Source organism: Ascaphus truei, chromosome 4, assembly GCF_040206685.1.
Source record: "Ascaphus truei isolate aAscTru1 chromosome 4, aAscTru1.hap1, whole genome shotgun sequence".
NCBI classification, from domain to species: Eukaryota; Metazoa; Chordata; class Amphibia; order Anura; family Ascaphidae; genus Ascaphus; species Ascaphus truei.
Window position 1 is genome coordinate 4,610,890 of NC_134486.1, and position 18,166 is coordinate 4,629,055.

Below are 18,166 nucleotides of genomic sequence, written 5' to 3' on the forward strand. Positions count from 1 at the left end.
TGTGGGGTTGATTTTACTGGGAATGCAAGAGAGGCTATGGGATAGGCTAAACCATAATACTGAGTTAAGTTATGGTAAGTATACTCATTCTTACTGTATTTAAACAGGTTTAGTCAAGGGACTAGATCACCCCCACAGAAGAGACTGTCCTTGAGGTGAACATCCTGTACGGATCATCGTTGGGTCCATGTACACCATCGCAGGACGCAGCACGCCCGGGTGTGGATGCTCCCAGGAGGTATCCCACGCACAAGTGCACCAATATACACTATAGTGGCAGCGCTGACCACATATGAGGGTGAGGGGTTATATCCTATTGGAACCTAGAGTGGTTAGGTGCCCAGGGGCTCCATCAGGTACTGTGGGGTCTGTGAACCAGTGTGTGGGACACTGGGCGGGTGGTCACGACCGTGCGAGGCCTGTTGGGTAGGCTGTAACCAGAAGCCATATTATCGTTCTGTAGTAAAGTTGTTATTTTATGTTTTACCCATTGTTTGTGGTTATTGTATATGTATATAGGTCCTGTAACGGGTAATTCCACACAGTAGAATCCATTACAGGTGGAGGCGCTGAAGAACACTGTACCAGTTACACCCCAGGCTCCTTGCAGAAGAGGCTCAGACCTCCTGTGAGCCACAGGTATTGCACCACACACACCGTAGCCACACATTCTCCAAGGGGGTGGGGGAAAGTGCGCAACATATGTGTAAGAATACCACCACACCAGGGAGAAAGAATTTACAAAAACAAGAGGTGCTTAAAAGAACGAAGTGGACTAGAACAACTAGCTATTAGGCAAGCAGATAAAGGGGCAGGGATTGTTCTTCAGGACAGGTCAGATTATTTGGCAGAAGCCAAGTCTTTTAGGAGATAGATCTTCTTATGTTATATTGGAAATGGACCAGATGGAAAATGATCAGAAGGCATTCAAGAACCTTTTGATAGAAGCACAATCTGTAGGTGTGATTAATAAATTTGAATTTGTATTTGAATTTAATTTTCTTCATAAAAAATATCTGAGAACACAATTTTTTTTATCACATACCTAAGTTACATAAGAATGTTGAACAATCTCCAGGGAGAACATAGTTTCAGGGTTGGAGTCGATGACGTCAAGCATGTCACAATATGTAGACTACTTTTTACAACCTATTGTAGTCAAATTGAGATCATATATTAGGGTCATGCTGCATGTCATCGACTCCATCTCAGGGATCCCATGGAAATCCACATACATTTGGGCCAAATGTGATGTGGCCTCATTGTACACATGTATTAACCATATTAAAGGAATAAGGGCTGTTAAACATTTTTTGACAAATGATTCACAATTGTGTTTCACACAGAGGGAATTTATTTTAAAAGCCATTCAATTTATTTTAGAGCACAATTATTTTTTGTTTAAAGACACGTATTATTTACAGGTCTGTGGAACGGCCATGGGCACCAGATTCACCCCCAGCTATGCTAACCTCTACATGGGATTGTGGGAGGATTCTCATTTGTAGGGGGATGTGAGGCTGGAGGTGGGTCTTGTCTTCTATGGCCTTTTCATTGACGACCTTTTGTTCATTTGAGATGGGGAATTGGATGAGCTGATTAGCATTTTGAGTTCTTTTGATAACAATAATATAGGCTTGAGATTTACTTTTGAGACTGATTATACAAAAGCCACTATTTTATATTTAGAACTAACGGTTGATGCGGATGATAAAATTGTGTCTAAGATACATTTAAAAAAAAGTGGCTATGAGTAGTTGCCTGCACAATACCAGCAACCATTATAAAAAATGGTTGGAGAATATCCCCCGAGACCAATTTTTCAGAGTCAGGAGAAATTGTTCTCTTGACTCTGATTTCTTGGCCCAGGGGGATTTTCTGGTAAACAAATTTGTGGCTAAAGGCTATGACAAAAATGCTGTTCAAGAGACATTTAAGCAAGTGGGCCAAATTAATCGGCAGGTTCGTTTGGATAAATCAAAAAAGAAACAACTATGTCCTTATAAAAGGAATAGAGAAGTGATGAATGTCACGGTAACTTATGACAAGATATAATATACACCAAAATACCTGGGTTGAACTGAACACGACAAGATATGATAAAATATAATTTATTCTTTGAAAAAGGTGAACACACAAGATATACAAATAACAGGCAAAATATAGACACTTACTTAAAGGTTTGGACAAAAAAGCCATCAGGATACAGGATAGGCCATTTCTTCCATAATTCAGGTTCAGATGTAGACATCACGAAAATACATGAAGACCACTGAGTATAGGACTGACACTGGTTTATAAGCAATTTCAGTCATAAATCAGTGGTGAGGTTGACAGTCTTCCCAGAGTAAAACTCCTCCCACCCCAGGACATTTAAAAACTGCTTTTCCTATCTAAATAACTTCATAATTTCAGTTCAGTATTACTTACTGGCACGCAAGCCATATTAATATATTCCGGCACGCATGACGCTCCCAGTGAGACTAAATATTACCGTGTAATACTAAAATTAAGAGATATATTAATATCTGTCTCTTAGTACCTGCTAGACATCATGTGTCCGTAATCATTATTTGCGTCTTGGTCCCATGAATACACATATGTAATTTTTAGCATGTTCAGCCGAGGACATCTCATGGTATTCTTATATTTAATAAGGTCACTCATTCTGATATCTCCTTCTGTAACTAAACTCCTGGCCCCCATAAAATACCTTGTCAAGAAATGCTTTGAAGCTGGGCCGCCTGTGTAGAGAACGTTTGTCACAGGTGCTATATATTACACCCAATGCTCCAGACCTGGGTCCTAGCTGTCTCTACCAGCAACATACCCTTATTAGGTATTAACATACACCAAACCCCCTCCGTACTTTTCACACCCGACTTCAATCAAGCCTTTTGAAGCCCAGATATTTCTGAAAAGACACCACACATATTTGTATTTTCCTAAACTGTAGCTCATTAACCCCTTAAGCCTCCCACATCAAACCCAGTGTATGTGTTGGTTCAAACCCTATGATGAGACAATACATTTTTACAGGGGAATAACAGATGGATTCTGAAGCAAGGTAAAAACACATTACTGGACCCCAGTCCAGATAACCCCTTGCTTCCCAAGTGAGAGCAGGGGGTTACCAAATGGGGTGTAACCTCTTTAATACCGGGCCAAACCCCCTCTCCCATGACAATGAACAAAGAGGGAAATTCAAAATCACCTTTTTTTGCCACACAATACAGTATTTGGTACCCTAATGTTACATTTTTATTTTCTTGTTCCAGGAATCATGGATAAAGTATATTTCCAAGAGAAAATAGTGCCCAAGATTGTTGAATATATTAGGCGTGATTTTCCAGCTGGTCACCGTTTCTTTCAGGACAATGACCTGAAACACACCGTGTCTTCTGCCCATATTCTTCCCAGCGTTATCAACTGGGTTAAGATGCCACAGGAGTAAGTTCGGTAACCGTTTCTCATTGTTTTACACTGTTTACAGTATATCTCTTTAACTAATTCACCCTTTCCCCCCCCTCCAATTAAAGATCCCCAGACTTGAATCCCATCGAATTGGTATGGCATCAGTTGCGGGATTATATCAGAAAAGTGGTGAAACCATCCAAAAAGGATGAATTAGCAAAAGGAATAATGAGTTTCTGGAACAACATACTCACTGTACAAAGATGCAATAAATATATCGATCATTTTGCGACCGTGGTGCCTATTCTTATACAGCGTAATGGGCTGGCAACAGGAAAGTAGTAAGGTACTGTACTGTAGTATGGTAAGTACAGGTACAGGTAAGTATGGCACTCAAAATAACCATTTTATGTCAGACCTTCCTCTCCACTTTCTACTGTACAGTATATACAGTATTAAATCCAGTACAGGATGTGTCTAACCTACAGTAGTATAGTTATCGTTATACAGTATATAGTTATACTGTATACAGTTTAATATAAAAATACATAACAATGCAGAGCACAAACTTAAATCCTCACATAATGTATATAACTGTATAAATAAGTGACTTACAGTAGTGCGGCCTACAGTAGTTTTTCAGTTATACAGTAGTTATACAGTTATACTGTATATAGTTTGTCCAATATAGTGATATACGCAATGCCTTAAATGCACTTTAATGCACTAATTTTTTCTTTTCTTTTCAGAGCTGCAGCAGTACAGGAAGGGGGGGGCATGTGTAAAAGTATTGTACTGTGTGTATACTGTAGCAACCGTCAGTAATTTACACAACCCCACCCCCCCCTCTCTCAATGACAAAAGAACTACAGCCATTATGAAGAAGATAAAGTCAAGATTGTAAATTTGGAAGAAGAGGCGACCTACTGTATTTTTGTATTATTCATTTTTCCATGATTATCCTGTACAAATAAAATAGTTTCTTCTTTAAATTCATGAGAATAATTGAAACACCCCCAAAGAAAAATTACAAATATATTGTACTGTAATATATATTGTTGTTGTAATATACTGTACAGTACAGTATACATTACAGTACAATTACAGTACATAAGACGTTCACATAATGGTTTATTTAAATCAGTCCTTCAAAAAGGGATGTCGCCTTTTTTTTTTTTTAACTTGAAATTCACTTTGAATGTGTGTGTCTACACAGTCTGTAATAAAGCCTCTAAAACATAATGAATTGCTTTGGGGGAGGTATTGATAAACATTTAAATTCACGTTGGTTTGTTTGTTCACATAATGGTTTATTTAGATCCGACCTTCAAAAAGGCATGTCTCCGTTTTTTGTTTTTTTTTAACTTGAAATTCACTTTGAATGTGTGTGGGGGAGTCATTCTCTCGCCAAATCCTCTCCAAGAAGGGCTTATCACACCTGCGCATGCGTGTGTGAGAACAGCCTCAATAAGACTCTGTGACACAGTTAGTGTAAACAAAGCCACAAAGATTTTCATGAATGGCTCTCGGGGGTTAGGTGTCGATAAGAAGTTGAAAATACCTTTGGCTTTAGGCTTTGTGTAAGTGGGTGGGGTGGGGAGTGGGGTGCTGGGGAAGGGGTTAACCAGGCCAATAATAAAGGTATTATGCCCAGCTGGTTACCCCTAAACCTTGTTGGGAATCAAGGGGTTACATTATTTGGTCACCACAATGCCATGTTTCCCCTATATATAAACTGTAATGTCCCCTGGCCCATACCGTGAAAATGAAGTGTCAGTTCTGCAGCTAAGGGACTAGCTTCAGTCCTATTAATGTATGTTGTATGCACAAAATGTGTTTTGGACACAAGGGGAAGCTCCTAGCACTGTACCAAGCGTCAATTGGATAATCGTGTCTGTGGCAAGCGGCTACATTGAAGTTCTGAATCACTTCCTAAACCGCAGACTATTCAGAGCAAGTCTTAACCACAAAGTTAAGTGGATAAGTGGCTCGCGGTCTAGTTGAAGTGGCAGGAATGCAACGTTCTTGTTAACCAATTAAGGTCAATTGGTGGAGTGCTTCTGCGGTTACCGATCCCGGCAAGCAGTGATACATTGTATGCCATGAGCCAAACCACAAACCACATCACAGAGCTTATTCAATTACGTAGCTAACTTTTGTTAGGAAGGAGCTAGCATTCTAATTTTTGGAATGCAGATAGTTGAGGATGTAACATACACATACATGTTATTTTTTTAACACCCACACATACAGAAACCATTTATAAAAATAAAATGTGTTTCAGATATGTTTTAAAAAATAAAGACAGAAACCTTTTTCCTGTCAGCCCGGCAATGAATTCATTAGCATGTCAATATGTTAATTGTGGATGATCTGAGGAATTTTTCATCTCCGTACTTAAAAGGGCACCCTGCTGAGTTGGTGCCCCAGTGTCTAGAGAAGTCCAGAGTTGAAAAGCCTCAGAGACCATAGGTGTTAGGGTGGCCGGAATATTGCAAAGTACCAGATATCCATGCAAAGGATGGGCTATCAACACTTGGTAGCCAAATCCCAGACTTGCTGTCACCAGGTAAGAGGTTGTGTCCGGTATGCTAAGCAGCTCAGGTGCCAAGCTGGCACATGTTCTTAGCAAACCGGAAAGCAATTTCTGCCCGTTTTGGGATCTACTGGCATGTCTGGGATAGGTGGGAAAAGTTGTTCCCTTGGTAGGATTGACTGGGAATGTTAGAGATAGGACCCATAACCCTATAAAAATGCCTGCAGCCCCGTCCTAGTGAGATTCATCTGAGATTCACCAAGATCCGTCCATGTTAAAGCGTCAGCAGTTCCGGAGTGTGAGGGGTTAACTACATCGTAACCAAGATTCGCACCCCTCTTCCAGGATTCGTTTAAGCTAAGGATTCCCGAACGAATCCTGTAAGGACTGAACGAAAATATTTCCTCTGGCGGAGATACAGCGGTGGCAACTTGTGCCCCTAGCAGAGGACTGTCGCACGGCTCAAATCGCGAACCCACTTGCATGCATGCAGGGGTGCCCAGAGACTTTGTTTTCAAGTCATTCGTTCTGTGGACATTTGATTTAGTTTCCCCATCCCAGTAAGTGTATATTGAGTGTAATTGTGAAGAATTGTGTGTTTGTCTTAAAAGGAAATAAATTACAATTTATTTTGCCCGCCTTGTTGTGCTCAATCCAGAATCCCGGTATTAATGTGTTGATAAGACTTGGTCTCCAGTGACAGGCTTATGAAACTGGTGGTAGAGGTGGTATGCTGATTTAGCTTATGGTATAGTCTCCTGTGGGATTCTGTAACATAGTGGTGAAACTCATAGATTGCGAGCTCCCAAGACAAGTGGCAACTTACACACTCTTCACAAGAGCACAAGATAGTACATCTTTCCCTTTGATTATGATAAAAAGAAACTAGTTAAAGCCTTTAAGAAGAAATACCTGTGCTTGCAGTCACACTATGAGTCACCTCTCAGGACGGTTACGGTCCTGGGACCAAGCTCGAGTCGTCGAGTGATGTGCAGGCTATGGACTACTAACAGATGGCCGGTCAAAGTTTCAACTGGAGGAGAACTTGGAGAGTCATGAAGCCTGATTTGCTTCACCAGAGGGGCCTGGCCCCTTAGCTGCAGTGGCAGTGGACACCAATCAGCGCGGAGTGCAGGAGGTCAGTCCAGCTCCAGAGCTGCAAGGACATGTGGAGGGAGCGGGTGACCACCTGGGTATTTGAGGTGGCGGGCACCTCAAACCAGAGCCAGCCAAAGTTGAAGCGATAGTGCAGTGGCTCATTCCCAAGACCAAAAAGCAGGTCATGGCTTTCTTAGGCAAAGCAGGCTACTACAGAAAGCTTGTCCCTGAGCGCTGTAGCAAAACGTACGTTTCACGCGCCGGGGTACGCCGTGACGTCATCACGTTGACGCATGCGCGGCTTGTGGTTTGAGGAACGGTAACTCCTACCTGCCCACGGAGCTCCTAGGCTGCTTTACGGACACCAGGTTGTATGATACATACTGGATCTGTTGCTGTACACATTCTGTGGGGTTCTGCCACTGCGTACCTCGTGGTGAGCGCAACCATACTGGATTACCCCACATGTACCCTCTACTGGGATTACATTGAGGTTACTTATTCCCTGTGTAACACGGAGGGATAGTTGATCACATCACAGTGTATATAGTGGTCATTATTTACACACTGTTTATCCACTTCCCTCCTAAGGGTTGCCAGGAGAAAGCATCTTCTCTCTAAAAAGAACATGGCAGCACAGCTTAGGTTTGTAAAGTTGCATCTGAACAAACCACAAGACTTCTGGAACAATGTCCTTTGGACAGACGAGACCAAAGTGGAGATGTTTGGCCATAATGCACAGCGCCACGTTTGGTGAAAACCAAACACAACATATCAGCACAAACACCTCATACCAACTGTCAAACACGGTGGTGAAGAGGTGATGATTTGGGCTTGTTTTGCATCCACAGGACCTAGAAATCTTGCAGTCATTGAGTCGACCATGAACATCTCTGTATACCAAAGTATTCTAGAGTCAAATGTGAGGCCATCTGTCCGACAGCTAAAGCTTGGCCGAAATTGGGTCATGCAACAGGACAATTATCCCAAGCACACCAGCAAATCTACAACAGAATGGCTGAAAAAGAAAAGAATCAAGGTGTTGCAATGGCCCAGTCAAAGTCCAGACCTGTACCCGATTGAAAAACTGTGGCAGGACCTTTAGAGAGCTGTGCATAAACGAATGCCCACAAACCTCAATGAACTGAACCAACGTTGTAAAGAAGAGTGAGCCAAAATTCCTCCACAACGATGTGAGAGACTGATAAAGTCATACAGAAAACGATTACTTCAAGTTATTGCTGCAAAAGGTGGTTCTACAAGCTATTGAATCATAAGGTGTATTTCGTTTTCACACATGGCTTCTCCATTTTGGCTTTATTTTTGTTAAATATGTCATGTAATATGTCATGTGTTGTTGTTCATCTGAGGTTGTATTTAACTCATTTTAAGACATGCTAAGGAACAGATGATTGTTATTATGTCTTGATATATAAAACCATAGAATTCAAAGAGGGTGTACTTTCTTTTTCACACCACTGTACATACATACATACATACATACATACATACATACATACATACATACATTCATACATACATATATATAAATAAGGAAAAATATAATTTGAACCTAAACAAAATCATGTATACTGTATCTTAACTTGAATTTGTTTAATTCCCACATTTTTTACTGCTTGATAAATACTCTCGGTTGTTCCTCTCAGGTCTTAGCAGGATTATGTAGCATTTGGGAACAAAGATACAGAACAATAGCCCTGCACTGGAGGCCAGGATGGCAAATATCTGCACTGCCACCATGTATTTGCCTTTAGTGCTCAGATATGCTGGGATAAAGGAGACCCAGACACTGCAGAACACCAGCATGCTGAATGTGATCAGTTTGGCCTCATTAAAGCTGCCAGGTAAGTTCCTTGCCAGGAAGGCAGCTAGAAAACTGACCAATGCCAGCAAGCCCATGAACCCCATTGTCATATAAAAGAAGATGTTCTGTCCATCATAACATTCAAATATCATCTTCTGGTTCTCAGACTCGGTGTTCAGCTTTGGGTAAGGAGGGGAGGTGAGAAGCCAAGCTGAGCAAATACCAGCCTGCAACATGGAGCAGAGTCCTACCACGTAACGTGGGACCTTAGATCCAAGCCACTTCCTCAAGGGGCTGTTAAGTCTCGTGGCCTTAAATGCCAGGACAACCATGAGGGTCTTAGCCAGGACAGAGGAGATGCTGATGGAGAACACCACACTGAAGAAAGTTTGTCGAAGGAGGCAGGTAAGAGTAGATGGACGACCAATGAAGACCAGGCAGCAGAGGAAACAGAGGATGAGGGACACCAATAAGATGTAGCTTAGCTCCCGGTTTGTGGCTTTTACCATCGGGGTGTTATGGTTCCTGATGAAGATGCACAGGATGCAAATAGTAAGTATGGAGAAGGCGATGACCATAGCAGCCAACATGTTGCCCAACGGCTCATGATATGAGAGGAATTCTATCACCTTGGGGACACATCTATCCCGTTCCTCATTGGACCAGTGGTCACTTGGGCATCTCAGACACTCCACTACATCTAAGAAAGAACACAAATTAAATGTACAGTAGATGATTGCATCTCTCATTACAGTTCTTGCAGCTTCTGTGCTTGTACTGTGCTTGGTGTTGACTCTTTTTTGTCCCTCATGTCTCTACCACTGACATGCACCTGTAGGCTTTCTCAAATACTACCCCTTGAGCTCTCCTCCTATCAGTGTGGGTTTCTCTTATTACCAACATATTCTACTTTTTTTGTTGCATGTCCTGCGTTTTACCAATTTGTTATTTCTTTAGGACAAGGATTTACTTGTAACTATTTTCTATGTATTCTGCTCTTATTTCTGTATTACAGTGTAATTCTCTTTTATCGTGTTGCTACTGTAAGGATTTATGTGTGTAGTTATCACTAACTATATACAAATAAAATAATGGCTATGCCTTTATCATTTGTGCTAATATTAATAAAAATAACACAACATAGCAAAACATACACACTGGCAGTTGAGGAATAACAAATATTCAAAAGATAAAAATGTTGGAGATGGGGGTGTAATACAATCTTTAAATTCCCAGAATGTACTTTATCAATCAATACAGTTTGCTATCTAAACCTTTATAAGGAGACCATGTGGGAACACGAGGTCATGCTCTGACGTTGGGGGTGGGAACCTCAGGGGAAATGTAAGAAAGTACTTCTTTAATTAAAGTGTAACAGATGTATGAAACAGTCTCACAGAAGAGATTGCAAGACAATTACAGTAAATAATTCTTGGGACAGTCCATGAAGTGCACATCGTACAAAACAAATAACTTGGACCAGCAAAAATACCTCTTTCTGAGTTAATATGTTTAAACATCTGAATTGCTTTCCTGCGGAGGAACAAACCTGTCTCATTGGCCATCTCCCCCACAGAACATGGGACACAGTCAAAGCAGCAAATCGGCTGTCCTTCCCGAGCAGCTTTTCTGTACCCTGGGCGGCAGCTGCTACTGCAGATAGAGAAAGGCACCTGCAAGGGAGTGACACCCAGGCCAGTATTAGGGAAACACTAATAAGGAATGGATTGTAAGGGGGGTTACATGGATATGGTATTGACTGAAGGGTACCTAACAGACAGGTGTGGGAAGTGGAGATCTCTCAGAGGAGGGGAAGATGATCAGTGGAGGACACCACAGATCTGTACTGGGATAAGTGATGTTTAATATCTCTACATATAACATTACAGATGGCATGAAAGGGAACCCTGTATTTGAGGGTGACACATGCATTTGCATAAAGGTTTAGTAGACAGATGTAGTCAGTTGTATCTCCAATCTGCCGAAAGCACATGCAAGAAACTGAGGCTTGTGGACTTCTTCACATCGTGCTGATGAAGATCATTGCTTAGTGGGGTCAAGAGTTGGTGCTGCTGTTGGATGAAGAGGATGAATATTCATCCCGGCACAGGTAAGAAACACATTGATTGATCGTATTTTATTTAATTGTGTATTTTTTTAGGATGCCCATTGATTGGCAATGTGTTTATTTACAGGTATAGATAACCACATTGTCAATCAATGCATTTCGTGGAAAATGTTTGTTTTTATTTAATTGTAATGTATTTTATTTTGTTGATTTTTTTTTTAGATTGTCAATTCATAGCCATTGTTGTAATCCTTGCCCCCATTGTGGGTATTGTTTACCACAGTGACAATCAATGCATAGAGGGGATGGGGCATGGGGGTAGTTGCCCAAGGGAGGGTGTTTTGGCCTCCCAGGTGGGTAGCAAGAGTGGGGTTAATTCCTTAATTACACGAACATAGCAGGTAAAAATCACTAAGGTGATAAAGGGGTTACAGGCCAGTAGTTATTTTCCCATTGAAGATGAAGAGGAAACAGATGCCAAAGATGAAGATGGCCTCCATCCTGGCATGGGTAAGTACAACTTTTATTTACTATATACTGTCTGGGTAATGTATTATTTTGAATGGGTTCATGTGTTATTATTTCCCATTCATTGCCATTGAAGTCATCAGTGCTCTCCACAGTGGAAATCAATGGGTGTATTAGGTAGTATTTTTTGTTGTATTGTATTTTAATATTTATTTTATTTCATATGTATTTTTGTTTTTTTGCATCTCAAATGGGCAAAAGCACAATGAGACATTTGGCTACTAGTGCGTTTGCCCATTTGTGTGTGTGGTGATGGGGGTGGTAGGGCATGGAAGTAGAGGGATTGGGAATGGGGGTAGTTGCCCGGGATGGGTGGTTAGGCCTGTTGTGGGCGGGGTTACCCCCTACATTACCTCAGCGTTTACAACCACTAAGGTAATTAAGGGGTCAACCCATCCTGCTACCCTCCCGGGAGGCCTAACCACCTGCCATGGGGAAACTACAGTACACCCTTCATACCGATTATATCACCAGTAACCCCTGTCACGGGAGACCAGGTAGATTTACACCGTTATACCGGGATCATTCATTGAGCAAAACCAAGGAGTAAAACAAATTGTAATTTATTCCTTTGAAACAGACATACACACAGTGAATTACAAATAACAAGGGGAAAACACACTTACTGGGGATCTGGGCAAAAGACTAGACTTCCCTAGCTAATACAATCCATAAAACAAAGTCTTTTAGGTTACCGGGATGTATCTGCAAAAGTCCTGGAACTCAATTCAGAATGAAGTTCCATACGCCACCGCTGTATCTGCTCCGTAGCTGCCAAAATCCCTTGACCAGGGAATAGTACCAAACGTCCTGGTACTCTTTTTGGCATGTAGTTCCAGCCGTGACCACTACATTCTATTCTGAGAACTTGTCCCCAAAAAGCTGGACTTAGAAAATCTCTTGAGTTGAAAATCTCTGAAGACGGTCGCTGCTATTTCTCCCAGAGCTTCTTTTTGTCGTTTCAAATTTACTGCTGCTGTCTTGGCGCTTAGAATCTGACAAGCTGATTGGTTGCTGGGATTCGTATAGGATTTCAGTCCCATTCATAAAATACCACAGCCAATCAGAGTGTGGGAATTTTACTTCCAGGCTATAGTTGCCGGTACCCTGAAGCCGGGCGGGCACGGATTTCAATTCTGTTAAGGGCATGCGCCAACTCGGCAATTCTTCCACTTAGCATATTGAACCAACTCACTGTGCCTGGCTCCTCAGAGTCTGGGGTTGGGCAAATACTGTAGTTGCCAAATAGCTCCTATTTATGTCAGGACGTGGGTACTTGGGTTTAACTCAGGTTCTCCGCCCGCCCTAACACCTTGGCATCTCTGAGACTTTCAAGTCCAGGACCTGAGCAGACTTAGTGGCCTGATGGCCATCTGGTCTCTCGGAACCAAGGACTTGATAATTCCCCAGCTCATACACAATGTATAAATATATGTACCTTTACACACCATGTTAACAAAAATATCACACACATTTTTCTTAGTCCCTCGTTCACTAGAATTCACTGAAAAGACGCGCACGTTCAATCTCAGAGTTCCTAGACCTTCCTATAAGAAGTTTGTTAAAAAGTTGCTTCAAATAATGCTTAGGTTAAGTTTCAGGGTTGCTTCTTTTGTACCGAAGCGGGTCTTAGAAATATTTTCACTCTCACAACCTTATGGATGGTTGGAGACACTCAGAACCCCTATACCAGGTTCTAATGTTCTGGGCATATAGTGGAGAGAACCCTCACTATACTAGGGACCCCTTGTCGGTACCCGGGAGGTTACTTCTCTCCATGCCCCTTTTTACCTTTCTGGTCTGTGCTGAAGCAGGGAGACCTGGTGGTTAATCGCGTAAATGCTTCCTAGGGAGGACTTTGCCGGAGGTCTGTGTCTTCATTTCCCCGGTAATCTGACTTTATTCCCAGGTACATTTTTGGGGTGGCCTGCAACTCTGGTCCCCTTCTATCTGGACACAAATTGACAACTGTTTTACCGCAAAGTCCTCCCTGAAACTCACACCCTGTGATTCTCCACCGGGTAGCACTCCCGGAAAGGCAAAACACACATACATTCTTTATTGTCATACAATGCACATGCCATAACTGGGCTCAAGAGTTGACACTCCAAGCACCCCAATATGGCTCATAGGTAACCCGCCGGGCATAATACCTTCATTGATGGCCTGGTTACCCCTTCACCGTCACTTAACCGCTAAGGTAATAAAGGGATTACTGCTTTTTTAATGGTTGGCAATCAGCCCTAATGTGTTCGTGCAGAAGTAGAGGAGGACGCCTTCATCCTGGCAGGGCTATGTAAAATATTTATTAAGTTAATTTGTAATTTATTTTTCTGTACAGTGTGTATTTTTTTATTTTGATAGGCAAAAGTGTTAAATTTGGCTGCTAGGGATTTTACCCATTCCTTTGGGGGAGGGTTTGTTAGCGGTAGAGGGGTGGGTGAAGGGGTAGTTGCCTCAGGGTGGGTGGTTAGGCTTCTCGGGTGGGCTTCTCCCTCAACCTTCCCAGTGGGCCTAACCACCAACCCTGGGGAAACTACCTACTTCACCCACCCCATCTACCCCCAACAAATACTTTGGTCTAACACCTTTATTACTTAGTGGTTAAAAAATGAAGCTGCTTTTATTTATTTTAGTGACATATTATTGAAGCAGGTGGTCTCTGGAGCAGAACCACATATATTTTAGCCCCAAGGGACCCCCTGCTTCCTGAGATACAGGCCCCAGTATGGGGTGCCGGTATCTCTCTGCAGGTTTAATTATCCTGTGTCATAGCTCATTTTGTAAACATGGCAGACATACCCGCACCCCATAACAGGGCCTGTAACTTGGGAAGCAGGGCTGAAATGAATGCGGTTCAGCTCCAGAGACCACCTTCTTCAATAATATGTCATTAACATAAAATACAAGTCGCTTGATCGCCTGTTAGAGGTGCGCGGGGAGAGTGACTGATTCTGTCTCCTCTCACTGCCAGTCTCTTCCAGACTGATGCAGCCCGGTACGATTCACACAGCAGAAGTCCCATTCACATGCAGGGACCCCCGCTGTGTTAATCCTGATGACCATTAGTCTGACCGCGGATATTCCACGAGCAGGCAGAAGATCAGTCACCCGCCATCTACGGTTTCCTGGCCGACAATGCAACCAACCATCTGGCTGCATCTGTACAGTAGAGTAAATAAAAGGATAATTAACACAGGTGTATCAAGGTACCCTACCTTGTCTCCTCCCTGGAAGAGGTCCCGTCGCTCGGGAGGGTTTGCGTGTGCTGCATCGACCATGTTGTAGTTGGCACAGCCACATACATATGGACTGTGTGTAAGGCAGCGGCCATCTTGAGGTTGGCACTTCAGGAAGGGGAGCTCTTGTCATTCAGGATTTCCTCTGAGGACTGGAGGCGGCATGCTTTGTCCTGATGGAGTCGGCAAAGAGAGAGGTAGTGTCAGCTGACCTAGTCAAGCCTCCTGGACTAGGCCAGACACTTTCCCTGTAGGACCCAGCTAGTTTCCCCTACATCATAGTGGAGTACTGTAGGGCTGACCAATAGTAAGGGACTTGCCCCTTAGTGTGCAGAAGATCCAGCAGAGCAGACGGGACCGCAGCGGCGGATTCCCCAGGCCTGGCGGAATGGCTGCATGGTACTACTGGACGTAAGGCGAGAGGGGATTGTTTCGGAGGCCCTGCATCATGGGATCATGGATGTGGCCTGTCTGAGCATATCCTGGTGTACCTGAGTACCCAGGAAGGTACCCACGTGCACCAAAACCCCACGGGGAGGGTAGCGCTGCCCTCACATATATCTTTGGAGGGATTGTTCTGCTGGACACCGGATTCTAGATTCCCAGGGCACCCTCAGTACTTTGGGGGACAATTGCTATTGTGATTACCTGTGGTTACCGTTATTGTGTGTATATTGTGTTACCGAGCGTGCTATGGGACCATAGTACAGTGTGTTGCATATATATTGTTTGGATTCTGGTTATTTGAGGTATGCCATATCGGTATACCTGTTCTTATGAGGGACTATCCTACCAACGCTGGGATCTTCACGGGTGGAGGCACTGCACCAGCCACCCTAGGCTCCCCAAGCACGGAGGCTCATCAGGCCTCTGTAAGCCTAACAGGTTAGCACCATAAGATCCGTATCAGCCTGTGATCGTGAGGGGGTAAGCAGGTCATTAATAAAGGTATTATGCCCGGCTGGTAACCTCAGAGCTATATTGGGGAGTTTAAAGTGTCAGCTCTTGAACCAGGTTATGGCATGTGCACTGTACTGTAATAAAGAATGTACAGATGCAGCGGCCGTTATTCGAACATTTCACGCGCTGTATACCTCAGAATACCCATGTCATGGCGCGTCATTACCGCCTTAAGACGCGTGTTGACTTGTGTTTTATCGAGTGCAGAAAATGGCATTTTAGTTTACTGTTTTTCAAACACCTGCAAATTGACACAGTAGCACAGTACTATACACATTACAATTCATTCATTTCTGCCACGGATACGCGAAGAATTGCACCTAAAGTTATCAGAATCCATGAAATTCAAACAAATCAACTGCGGTAAACACAGGTGTGCCTGGTGTGACTGGCTGCGTGGAATACAGCAGAGCGCACGAAAACGGCTCCGTGAAATGTTCGAATAACGGCTGCTGCATCTGTATGTGTGTTTTTCCTTTCCAGGAGCGCTAACCAGTGGAGATTATCAGATTTCAATGAGTTTCAGGGTGGGTGTCACGGGAGACCAAGACTTATACACAAATTAATTCCGGGATTCTGCACTTAGCACACAAGTTGAGTAAAATAAATTGTAATTTATTTCTTTTCTAACAGACACACAAATATTCACAATATACACTTAATAAAACACTTACTGGGATGGGGGAACTTTGATAAAGAGCTACACTCGAAACGCGTTGGTGGGGGTCTCCTGTACCCCGTAATGTAGCTGTATTCGATTGTTGGCTCCATTAAATACTTTTTTAGGGTCAAATCTCTCCTTGACTTATTTACAGTTTTTTGCTTTTTTCCTGAGCAATGGTGCCTGCTTTTTCTTTGTTCTCATCTTCAATCTCATCAGAAAAATCAGATGCACACCCCTATGTGGCAGAAGAAGATTCTGGGACAACAACTACTCCTAAAAGTGAGTCATTTATATCTTTTGCACAACTCCACTCTGATAACTTATGCTGGGACACTTTCAATTACTTGTGGCTCCTTACTGCAGTGTTTGTGGGGGCCTTAGCCCACTAGTCAGAGTGTATGGAGAAGTGATTTATATTGGACTGTTTCCCATTTATTCCATCATCAGTGGTCATCATCTCAGGAACATTACATATTATTGAACTGAATATTCATACTCTGAAGGTTTTTCTTAGAAGCACCACACATTTTCATTTTATTCTATGGGATGGGGGAACGAAATCAATTGTCCTTGGAACGTAACAAAGTCTCTGGGCACCCCTGCACGCATGCAAGTGGGTGCGCAAAAGGATCCGTGTAGCAGTTCCTGGCTAGGGGCACAAGTTGCCACCCCTATATTTCCGCCAAAAGGTAAAAGTTTGTTCAGTCCTTACAGGGTTTGTTCGGGAACCCTTAGCTTTAACGAATTCCAGAAGAGGGGATTGATCCTTGGTTACGATATTATTAACCCCTCACACTCCGAAAACCGCAGATGCTGGAACTTGGTCAAATCTTAGTTGAATCAGGTGAATCTTAGATGTAACTGTTAGAGACTGGCTCGCAGGCATTTTTATAGGGTTCAGGGTCCTATAACTAACATGTATAACCAATCCCGCCCGTGGGAACATTTCTCCCACTTATCCCCGACTTGCCAGTACATTGCAGAAAGGGCAGAAGTTGCGTCCCAGTTTGCACGGAGCAGGCGCTAACCTCACACCTCAGCTCCATAGCATACCGGGTCAAACCCCTTCCCTGGCGGCACGAAGTCTGGGGTTTGGCCACCAAGTGTGAAGTACCCATCCTTGTAAGAGCGCAGGCGGGCTTTTCAAAGTTGCTCTTGCGCGAATAGCAAGGCAAGTGGCTTCAATTCAAGCCTGAAAAGTCCGCCTGGTGGAGTCTTAGTCCTGACTTTTGCACCCAAGTTCTCAAAACCGATCCTAGCGGATGCGGCTGGGATTTCAAGATGATTTTAGTTCCAGGAGATCCGGAGTAACTCAAGAAAAGTCCAAGCTCTCAGAAGAGAAGGTAGCGGTGGAGTATGGAACTTTCTGACAATTTGGGTTCCACGAGATTCCGGGCTACAGTAAGTTCTGATCGGGGTAAAACTCTTATTTAGAGTTCCGTGCACCTAGGGAAGTCTTGTTTTCTACCCCAGACCCCCAGTAAGTGGGTCTTTTTCTGTATTTTGTGTATCATTGTGTGTAAACGAATTTATGCCAAATAAATTAAAATTTATTTCATTACCTTTATTTGCTCAATGAATGATCCTGGTAGAAAGGTGTAAATAACCAGGTCTTTCGTGACAAAAGCATAATTTATGCAGGTATTATGAAGGATTTGCCAACAGCATGTTTAACCACAATTCCATGCCAAAATGTGCAAAATCATGTGTTTCGTACCTATGTCTCCAAAGTTCAAGAGCAGAATACTGTATGTGTTCACTGCTAATAAAACACTCAACCCTTATAATGGAAAGTGTATTGAGTCTGTTCCTCTCATCTCACAATGGCATGGAG

The 18,166-nt window shown here is 42.9% G+C and overlaps 1 protein-coding gene across 1 annotated transcript in view; it reads right to left on the bottom strand.

Annotated features, from left to right (window-relative positions):
• Positions 1 to 8,662: 8,662 nt before the first annotated feature.
• Positions 8,663 to 18,166, bottom strand: part of LOC142491873 (extracellular calcium-sensing receptor-like) — a 32,921-nt gene continuing 23,417 nt past the window's right edge. The window contains exons 5-6 of the mRNA XM_075594692.1: positions 10,423 to 10,546; positions 8,663 to 9,573 (exon numbers count right to left, since the gene is read on the bottom strand). Coding sequence (XP_075450807.1) covers positions 8,663 to 9,573; positions 10,423 to 10,546 — 1,035 coding nt within the window. The remainder of the gene's footprint in view (positions 9,574 to 10,422; positions 10,547 to 18,166) is intronic.